This window comes from Acartia tonsa, chromosome 7, assembly GCF_053477335.1.
Source record: "Acartia tonsa isolate MP-2025a chromosome 7, ASM5347733v1, whole genome shotgun sequence".
Taxonomy (NCBI): Eukaryota; Metazoa; Arthropoda; class Copepoda; order Calanoida; family Acartiidae; genus Acartia; species Acartia tonsa.
In genome coordinates this window covers 1,384,094-1,395,389 of record NC_137266.1, presented here as the reverse complement: position 1 = coordinate 1,395,389, position 11,296 = coordinate 1,384,094, and the positions used below count along the sequence as shown (strand labels likewise).

General features: G+C 30.4%; 1 protein-coding gene across 7 annotated transcripts; it reads right to left on the bottom strand.

Annotated features, from left to right (window-relative positions):
- Nucleotides 1-277: 277 nt before the first annotated feature.
- LOC145324644 (uncharacterized) lies at nt 278-7,997 on the bottom strand. Of its 7 annotated transcripts, XM_080167227.1 has the most exons (5): nt 7,874-7,997; nt 6,747-7,594; nt 2,583-2,615; nt 1,762-1,871; nt 1,114-1,289 (listed from the first exon to the last, which is right to left on the bottom strand). In XM_080167227.1, the coding sequence occupies exons 1-5, from the start codon at nt 7,951-7,953 to the stop codon at nt 1,263-1,265; spliced, it is 1,098 nt and encodes a 365-aa protein (XP_080023353.1). In that variant the 5' UTR covers nt 7,954-7,997; the 3' UTR covers nt 1,114-1,262. The 7 variants fall into 7 exon arrangements, with proteins under 7 accessions (XP_080023349.1, XP_080023350.1, XP_080023348.1 ...); XM_080167223.1 differs by adding an exon at nt 278-374 and having other exon boundaries at nt 628-2,615; XM_080167224.1 differs by having other exon boundaries at nt 381-1,871.
- Nucleotides 7,998-11,296: the final 3,299 nt, after the last annotated feature.

Genomic DNA, 11,296 nt, shown 5'->3' with positions numbered 1-11,296 from the left:
AGGAATTAAACTTAACCTATCCTAACTTAACTGATTGCTTAACTAAACTTAATCTATCATACTCTAAATACTGGACTTACCAAATTGAAGAAAAACACAGGGTGGGTGGGAAGGGTTTTTTGCTTTTTATCACCAAGCTAGATTTCTATTTTAATTCTGAAAAATATATATAAATTATATAAAAGATAGAAGATAGAATAAAACACAAAAAATAATAAAATATAAATAAATATAAAATAACTTATTTCATAAACAGCTAAGAGAAAATTTCCATTCGGTTTCAATTGATCTTGAAACGGTCAAGGAAATTTTCTCACCTCTATTTATGAAGTTTTGAAGAGTATTGTTCTTGTTAATTCAGACACCTATCAATTCTATAAATCTTTAACTGTTTTTGGTTTATATTTATTTTAAAAATATTACTTACAGGAAAACTTACATTTTGCCAGTATTTAGGTAGATATTAATCCCTTTTTCTATATAAAAATATTCTTAAAAGGAATTAAACTTAACCTATCCTAACTTAACTGATTGCTTAACTAAACTTAATCTATCATACTCTAAATACTGGACTTACCAAATTGAAGAAAAACACCAAAAAAAGTAAAAACAACCAAAAACAGTCACCCAAAGAGTAGCACGAAAATCTTGTAGAATTTTAGATCTTAAAGACCAATCAATGACGGGATTTTTCAACCATGATAATAATGAAGGAGGCCAATTATTCTGTACAGGTCTACCAATATGATCCACTAAATATTGTCCCTTAGGATCTGTTCTAGATAAAGTATCAGCGACCAAAGCTGGTAAAGTTGAAACTCTTGGTAAATGTTCAACATAAAGCTTGAATGGAGTCGACACAGCAATATGATTTAGAACAGCAACAATTAGACTAGTATATGGATCTTGTCGAGACTTGCCATTAACATATGCCCAGACAACAGCAACATTATCAACTTTGCAAACAACATGTTTGTTGTGAATCAATTTGTAATTGTGGAATAAAGATATTAACAGCCCAATAGATTCCAGTAGTGTTGTCTTGTTACCAAATTTTTTACCATCATCATCAAAGAGAGTGCAAATAAATTCTGTTGGCCATAAACACTGTCCGACATAAAAGAAATCTTGTAGTTCACTGTGCGGCATAACATATCCCACAGCTCCAATACCTATTTCATATTCACTGTAGTATGAGGCGCAACCCGCAGCATCAGAAACAAACACAATTGATCTGGCAGGATAACAGTTATTTTTATCTGTTATAGGGAAGGAATGTTGTAGCTCATCTAAAATATACATCCATTGATGAAGAAAATCTTTTGTGTCACATGAAAAAGGAATAGGTTCAGATTCATAGCTCATTTTCAAATCCAAAATGATAGGCGTTTTCAAAAATCTTAAAGGAGGACACATCTGTACAACAGTATTAATCATACCCAAAACCTGTTGAATTTCTTGTTTAGAAACAAATGTTGACTGCAATACAGTAGCTATGTGTTTAATATATTTGTTTCGCTTATCAACAGGCAAGGTCCAAGTCATGTGAAGTGTATCAAAAAATACACCCAGAATCACCCCTTTTTGTTGATATAAAAATGCTTTGTCTGGTTTATCCATAGGAGCCAAAGGTAAATTTATGACATTTGCTAACCTTAAATATTCCTCAACAAATATTTGATTTTCCTCTAAAGTTTTGGTCATCACTATTTGGTCATCTAACTGTCTTTCAAGATATAAATTAACAGTATCTGTTTTTACCTTTACCATAGAAGAGAAAGAATAATGTAGATTGTCATAATTTGGTACAGATGATCGAGCTCCAAATATCTGAGATGTCTCAAAGAAAAATCTGTTCATCCAGAAAAAACCTTGTAAATATAAATCATCAAATTTAGTAGGAACTAACTTGTAGGCACTTTGATGATCAATTTTTGATAAATATGCGCCCTTACCAATAGAATAGAGTTTTTTGGCAACAAGAGCAGGACTAGACATTATAACTTTAGTCATCTGATTATCAATAATTGCTTCGTTGAAACTGTTACCTTCAGGGGCACTCAAATTTAATATTGGGCGATATTTATCGGTTTGTTCAACAACAAATAAACTATTTATCCTTGCATTTTGAAATGGTGATTCTAAAAATGGTCCAGAGACATATCCTTTTTTGATCATGGTCACTAATTGATCAGTAAATTGAGAACCAATTTTTTGTTGTCCCATATTTAACGCATTACTGTCAAAAAGAGGACGTATTTTTTCGTAATCAACCAAAGAGTCAGCTCCATAACGTAAATTTTTTATAGTTTGTAAAACTGATTGACATACGGGAAGTGATAATTGTTCTTTCATTAACAAAAATTCTTGTTCGAACATATCTGCGTTTAAAGGAGTATTTGGTTGACTTTTTTGAGGCAAAGGTCTTGAAGGAAATTTTGACCAAAAATCTAAACTTGGTTCATCATTGTAATTTTTAAGAAGAGGAATTTCCGAATTCTTTAATGGTTTTGGATTACTAACAGATTCAACAATTTTTGGGTTAAACTTAATTTTCTTAATCCAAGTTTCAAACACATCACCTGGTATTCCCAAATGTTGAAAATCGACACTGCCTAATACAAACACATTGTCAAAAACATTATAAACCCATCCCAACAGAATCAAATCTGAAAATAAATAAAATTATATAATCTGAACATTTATAAATTCAATAAATATTTGCATTATAGCAGAAATAAAATAATACATATTCAAAATAAGGTAGCCGCGCTACTAACTAAAATAAAATAGATAAAATATATGCATTTTACCGAAATAAAAATAATGCATATTTAATATTTTTTTCTGGAGGCAATAGAGATAAAAACCATGTATTATGGCGATAATAAAATAATACATGATAAAAACAGAGTAGTTGTGTTACTCGATAAGAAATATGTATATAAAATAAGATTTATAGTATTAAAAATAAATCTACATAAAATCTAATTAAGTAAAATAGAATATACTATCAAAGATAATTTGGTATAAACATTTATCAATGAAATATGTGATATGATAAATGCACGATTTTTGCTCAAATAAAATAAAACTTTAATGATAATATTAGCACATATTTTGTAAGCTCGATTGGTAAGAAAAATATTTTTTAGAGATCATTATCACAGGTATGAAATAAAAGTGAAATATTTCAAAGTAAACACTAAATATTATAGTTGTATATAAAGCAACTTATAATAAAATAAAAGTGAAATAATTCAAAGTAAACAGTAAATATCATAGTTGTATATAAAACAACTTAATATTAAATATTTTTTAAGAACAAAATTATTTCTTTGAATGATTTTTGTTGGTATGAGACTGTCCACAGGGTCTATTATTAGGGGGAATTTTAATATTGCAAATGTGCAAAAATTTTCCGCCTCCTGCTAAATCAGAACACCTCCTTGTTTTTGAATCAAACTTGTTAGAACATCCCTTATCAGAATTGTAATTTTTACAAATAGACTTATAATGAATGAAGGTAGAACCTGGTGCAGATGGAGTCCATTCTGATGTGTCCACACTGTTGTTTTGCGTAGGTTTGGCTTTGCGTTCAAATGTTTTGTTTTCAACATATGGAATCATTTGAACATAACTGCATTTTGGATTGTAAGAACAAAAGCTACGAAAATGAGAATCCAAATCAGCATAAGACATATGTGATTGTTTTTGTGAAAAACGAATAGCATTTGTATGCAACACACTGTCTGTAAATGTAGAACAAAAAGTACCCTGATCTTGATTGGAATTATAACCAAAAGAATTTGGCATATCTTTTAACCAGTCGTGAACAATGAAAAACTTCCACAGCGGTTCTAATGATCCATCCCATGGTACAACTCTACTTTTTGCCGTTTTTAAAGCAAAAAACGCTATTTGAAAATGTTTGATATTTTCGATATCTTCCAAATACATTGATGTGAGAACAGTTTGATTACCACCATCATCATTTATTACATTGATGTTTGAAATCCCACCATTAGATTTCTTAACATTCTCAGGAGAAAACATTTTGATAGAAATCAATCTTGAATCAGGTTTATGAAGTTCCTCAAATCCTTTGGCAGTAATCTTGTTAGTTAAATCCAATCTTGATAAATCGTAGCTATTTATAGGAAGTAACTCATTTTCTTCAAAATAGTGAGCAGCCTGAACAAAAAGTTCTTCAGAACTTATGGTGGGTGCCCTATCAAATCTAATAGGGTGTAATTTTGATTTCAAATTATCACAAATGTTTTTATCCCATGATTTTTCTAGGTGAACAGATAAATGATTGTCTTTCAACTTATCTTCCAAACAAGAAGATTTTTTAACACCTTTATCTCTTTTTACATTTTCTAAAGTTGCTTCAGCAAAAGTGAGATAATAATAATTTTTCCAGACGCTGGAACAAGATTTGGAAATTGTTTTTTAAACACATCATCAGATATGTCTTGATCAATAATAGCTTCGTCTCTCTTATATCTTTTAGTACTACTATTTTTTATCACACTAGTTTTTTGACTGAAGGTTGATAGATTTGCAGGAAAATTAATTTGATCAGGTATAGTCTGACAAATAAATTATTGAATATTTTTTTAAAATCAAAAAAATCTACCTACCTATTAATTTAAAAATATAATTAAGATGTGATTAAAAATCTTTTAAAATAAAATTTAGTAGGTACTTACCTAAGTATTTATGAAATAATTTTCAAAAAAAAAATAAAATTAATTTTTAAAAATCAAAATATATTGAAAAATAAAACAAATTTTCAATAATCTATCCTGTTGATCATCAATGGTTACAGGTGAAGGTCCCATGCTTTGATTATTTCTTCTTGAATAATCAGATAAAAACTCTCTTAATTCTTTTATCACAGATGAATTTGTTTGACCTAACTGTTTGTTACTTTGTGTGTTTGTGTGAGCTTGAATTACAGACGGAGCGGAATTTGAATGCTGTGAATTACCCACATAATGCAATATTTGTTGACCCACTTCCTCCCTAGCTAAGTTCAATAATTGATTTAAAGAAGAGTTTGATTCTTGATCATTGATTAAACCATATCCTGGTGGTTGACTTGATGAGAATCCTATAAACATAAGACAATTATGGTTCAAAATAATATGAACTAAATTAAACATGTCTTATATATCGAAGAAAAATTTTAAAACAATGATTTAATAAATAATTATATTTTCTATAATCAAAATAAAGGAATCATTATGTAAAAAGAAAACTTTTTCTTCAAAATAGGTAATACATCAGTTATAAATATCCAAGAACAAAGGATTAAAACTTAAAATATTAAATTCATTCATAATTCAAGAACAAAGAATTATGATATAAACTGAAATTTTTTTTAAAAATCTTTAATTCAAAATTTTATATAATCCAAGAGCAAAGGATTATAAAAATAAAAACCTATAAAATAAAATAGGTACAATATGTAAAATTAAAAATATATATATAATCCAAGAACAAAGGATTATAAAAATAAAAACCTATAATATAAAATAGGTATAATATGAAAAAATTAAAAAATAATATATCCAAAAGTAAAGAATCTATAATATAAAATGAATATGCAAAAGTTAAGAACAAAAACTATACTATATGGTTCAAGAACAAAGAACCAAATAGGCATATTCATTTAATAGAAATTTCATATACTTTATGAAATTTAGAAATAATTTGTTTCTGTGCAACACCATGCAATCTCTGATATCTTTTGACTGTATCCGATTTCCATCTACCCCCTAACATAGCATCTTGTAATGAGAAAATTTCAGGTTGTGTGGCCATATGGCTCGGTAATCCAGCTCTGAAACTGTGTGTAGAGAATAATACATCAGGAAAAAATGGTTTCAGAAAAGTTTTCAACAAAGAATTCATGTAAGTTGTGGTTAACATCTTTCCATCGCTCAACAAAAATACAGCATCACCTAATTGTAATTCTTTTCTGGATTTTATCATTTTTATCAAGTAATCCAAATTAACTACTGGACACATAGCAACATCACCAGGATATCTGAAAATATCAACAACTACTCCTTCTGGTGCTTCAGAAGTTTTGGGTATAACAAGATCCACCAACAACTGATCATTTGACAATCTCTTGATCTTTGACCACGTAATCACTCTAAAAGGATCAACACAACCTCCAGATTTTGCGAGCATTTCTCCTCCTCTAAATGCTCCAAAAAAGCAAAATAAACATAGAGTCCAAATTACTTGTTTGTTGAAATCATCCAAAAAATCACACTTCCAAATACATATACCAAGAATTCTCAAAACAGTCCATGTCATAACACATCTGTATTGTTTGTCGGACACCAGATTTCTCAGGATAGATTCATTTTTTATACCCTGCATAACATCAGCAAGTCTTGCACAGTCAAAAGATTTATCAGATACCATATTTAAATGGTGTAACTTCTTTAAAGCAGATAAGTAAGATTGAATTGTACTGTATTGCAAACCTTTACTTTCATCCAAATAACAAACATAATCTAACAATACATTAGACTCGACTGGAATATATGATTTTCTTCTTTTCAAAATACAAAAATTGGTAAAAGTTTTCCAAGCCGTCAAATAACTATCCCAAGTACTTTTCGCTTTAGACAGACATATTTTTTTCATTTGACTACTAGGTACCTCTGCAATATAATTCCAAATTTTCTTTTCAGTACCAAATTTTGACAATGTGTATGTACCTGAAGCATGTTGTGTAGCTGCATAAGAATGATCAATAGTTTGTTTTCGTTTGCATTTGAATCTTTGGACATTTCCAGAGTGAGCACTAGGAGATCTAACATACTTCTTGGCATCTTGAAATGATAAATCTTGAAAACCTCTTATCCCAGCCAAGATTGAAGGAAAATATTCCAACACACAAACAGCATAATCCTCAGATCCCATTTCATGATCGACAAAAATAGTAGGAGCAAGTGGGAAATGACCCAATCTGTCTCTCATTGACTTGGGAAAAATGGAGGTAAAAATTTGAACACATCCTCCATTAATGGTAGCCACATCACCACTATTCAATCTTGAATGATTCTTTAAAAATGTAGCACTTGCTGGCAACCATCTTATGTTAAGATCAAGTTCATCACTGTTTGCCGGACATCCAACCTCTAGTCTAAAACAACAATCACGAGCTCTGTCTGATAGAACTAGAACTCTCTTAACTCGATTAACCAAGTTTACATAGGCCTCGTTATCAGCAACTAGCTTTTCAATCGAAATATGGCCAGCCTCCAGTTCCTCTTGGAGAGAATACCATTCAGTATGCCAGCGATTATTCATGAACTTCAAATCACTTGCGGCAGTAGGAAAAGAAAATTTTAAATCTGGAAATGGATTTTCTCCCATGGCACATTCCAAGTTCAGAGGAAGTTTTAAGTCTGTGTTAGATTTCATCGCAACTCTAAACTCTCCACTCAATGTATTGTTATCAGATACACAACATACAGCTAATATCGCATTGATCCCATCATTTACATAAGCTTCAGTGACGGTTGGAAAGAAAGAGCCATATTTATCCGCTGAATGAATTAACCTAAACACATACTTTTTATTAGATATATGTGAAAAATAATAATAAGCATTCACATTAACTACTAATCTGCTTAAGAAAATAAAAACAGTAAAACTAATAATAAGATATCAAAATCTGCTTATACTAAAAAAAAACAGAATAATATAATCCTTGACATAATAAAAATCAAGTTCTTATATGAGAGTGAGACAATATAAAAATCTCGTAACATAAAATAATAATGTAATTTTGTATTTCCTGAGATAAAATGTACTTTATTTATGATAAAATTTTACTTACTTATTAGGATCCGTTTTCTTCTTATCTTTTGTCTGATTGCCAGGCAAGCCTAAAGGAGGCTGTGGCAGCGGCGGTGTCATTTTTTTTGCTTTTTATCACCAAGCTAGATTTCTATTTTAATTCTGAAAAATATATATAAATTATATAAAAGATAGAAGATAGAATAAAACACAAAAAATAATAAAACATAAATAAATATAAAATAACTTATTTCATAAACAGCTAAGAGAAAATTTCCATTCGGTTTCAATTGATCTTGAAACGGTCAATTATACATCTATACTATAAATTTATTGTTTGTTGGTACCAAAGGATCTCGCTATCTGCTGAACTGTTCAGGTTGTCCTTAACAGGGTAGCTTCTCATAGGTCCCAAGAAGGTTTATAACTATTTTGTGAGAGGGTACCACCACCCTCTCAAGAGAAATCACCCAAAAATTCGCAACATAGACAATAGTTACATGTTTAAAAATAAAAACATTTAAAGTGCCTCTAGGGGCGTGTATGCTAGTTCATTATATTATACTAGCAGCTACGCCCCTAGATGCATCTAGTGGCACTTTAAATGTTTGATTTTTTGTTGCGCTCAAGTTTCTACGATGCCTAGCTATGTTTCTCTTTCTTTGATACCTCGCATTGTTGCGTCTATGCTTAAAACATAAATTTTAATTTATTGTGATTTCTCTTGGAAGGGTGATGGTATGGTACCGTAACCCTCCCCCAAAATAAGTATAAAACTTCCCGGGGCCTATGAGAAACTACTCTGTTAAGAAGAACCCGATCAGAACCTTCAGTACAGACAGATGTCCTGTTAACTTATCATAAGTAAAAGTTACACCTTATTGAAAAGGATCAGAAATATAACCAGATATGATGATTGGCGGGCTGCGCAATAGAGTTCTTACAGAAATTCCTACATTTTGATATTTGAATAAATTTTCGTATAATCAGTTACTGACATTATTTTATATTATAGAAAAATCAACCAAAACTAAGTTTAAATTATAAATAAAAAATTTACAAAGAATCGTACATGCTAAAAGTAAGTAGTCACTATCATTTAAGAAATAAATATAAATGAAAATAAAATTTGAGACACCTAGCAACAAAATATATAACTAATATATATATTTATTTGGTTTGTGTTTAAATTTTTTCTCTTAATTATATACGGTCTTTCAAATATTTAGAAACCTAATATTTTTAAAAGCGAAGCTTTTCTATAATTAGAGTCGGACCGTCCGTACGTACGTAACGGATAGCTCTTTTCGTTAATTAAAGCATGTTAAAATTATCCTATTGATTTCAAACTTAGTATGATGATTCCTACTAAAGGAAACATCTCTATAATCAAGTCCTAAAAATGTAAGTATGTCGTTAACCAATATCTTGTATTTAAACAGTTTTTCAGCAGATTTAATTACAAATTTTGTATATTATAATATATTCTAACTATTCAGTTCTGACACTATACAAGTTGTTTTAATATTCGTTTGACCTGCCGTTTCAGAGCTTTGCTTTTATGGATGTTGCTATCCTTGTTCTATTCCTGTCTAACCGTCACGCTGAGATATTAGTCTCAACTTCTAGCCAGTCCCTTATCTATATGAATATACAATGTTTTGTCTTTCATAACTCACTTCGCCCCTACCCTTAAGGGGATTTGCCCCAAAGAGTAATTAAAAAAACATACCTTTGTGCTGTTATTACCATATTCCTAAATTAACTGCTAAAAAAAGAATTTTTTTTTATTTGGGGGGGGTTTGGGTTGTCCCACCCCCCAAGAAATTAGTTTAAAACCACCACTCGACCAGTAGGTATATTGCCTGAAGAGTAGAATCCGATTGGTTCAGTGGTTACCGAGATCTTAAGGGACGGACAGACATAATTCTACTTTGTATTATAGATGGATTTCTTAATTCAGTTATTATTAAGTTATGATAGATTATCATTGTGTTACATTGCATCTAATTAACTAGCGATTTCGTCACTAGCCTCTAGGGGCTTTGCCCCATGAGATAATTAAAAATTTAAAAAAAGAATAAATAAAAAAAAAATTGGAGGTGCACCCACTATATTTGAACATTTCAAAAAAAATCGAAGGAGATTGTTTTTTTTTGGGAGGGGGGTGTCTCACCCCACAAGACAATAGCCTAAAACCACAACATTACCAGTAGGTATATTCCTTGAAGAGTAGAATCCGACCTGTTCAGTGGTTACCGAGATCTTAAGGGATGGACAGATAGACGGACGGACAGACATCTTTCTACTTTGTATTATAGAAGGATTTCTTAATTAAACTATGATGGATTCTCATTGGGTTACATTGCATTTTAACCTGTACTTTTATAACTTATCTAATTAATTAGCGGCTACGCCCCTAGAGGCCAATAGTGGCACTAAAAATGTTTTTTTTTTTCAAATAATATATAACTTTTCTATAAATAATAATACATAAAAAAAATTATTTATATGTGATTTTTCTTTCCTGGAACCTATGAGAAGCCATCCATTAAGGAGAACCCGATTGGTTCAGCGGTTAGCGAGATCCGTTGGTACAAACAAACAGACAGACAAACTCACGCACTTTACTTTATTATAAGGATTGTAATCTAAAGAAAGAATAATTTTGTGTATAATCTTTAGGGATGTACCTCAATTTATCGGCCTTTGTCTTATCCCTTTAGATCACTGAAATTCCCTATGCTAAAAAGCTATGTTTATTTAGTTGAGTGTCCAAACGTTTCAACCACTAATGGTTATCTACAGAAGTGGTAATTTTATGTATAATCTTTGGGGATGTACATCAATTTATCGGCCATTGTCTTATCCCTTTAGATCCCCGAAATTCTCTATGCTAAAAAGTCATGTTTATTCATCTATTATCCAGCACAAAAAATGGCCTTGAAACTTTGAAATCTTTTGTAAACATACCCCAAATTAATAGTGTAGGCGCCTAAAACATTGCACTCTTAAAAAATGTAAGTTTTTTTAGCATTTTTCTCAGGAATCTAAAAAGTTATGACAATTTCCGATAAATTGATGTCATGCCCAATGATGATAACCAAAATTACTCCTTCTGTACATTAGAATTAGTGGTTGAAACGTTTGAAAACTCAACTATAGCCCCCAAAGTTATCAAGTCAACAAATAATAAAACTTTGGGGACTAGTGTAATAAACAGCCCATTGCCCCCACTCTTATCGAAAGCATAAAACCATCCTGGGAAAAAAGTTAATATTTATTAATAAAAAATTTAAAAACATGGTATAGTATCTGAACTGAATAATCATAATTTAAAAGTAAAAGAGTCGAAGCAAAATTGTAAGTAAATTTGTTGAAAAACTGCTTAAAGCAGGATAATGTTTATGGTCATACTTATATTTTTGGACTTGATCAAACGGATAATTAGAACACTTGAAAA

Excerpts from the sequence above, each read along its gene's own strand:
- LOC145324644 (XM_080167222.1), bottom strand. The coding sequence starts at position 7,953 with ATGACACCGCCGCTGCCACAGCCTCCTTTAGGCTTGCCTGGCAATCAG. Across the intron at positions 7,595-7,873 it reads AAGAAAACGGATCCTAATAA|GTTAATTCATTCAGCGGATA; the intron begins GTAAGTAAAATT and ends GTATGTGTTTAG. Across the intron at positions 2,616-6,746 it reads AGCTACACAACATGCTTCAG|GCAGTGTCGATTTTCAACAT; the intron begins GTACATACACAT and ends TGTTTGTATTAG.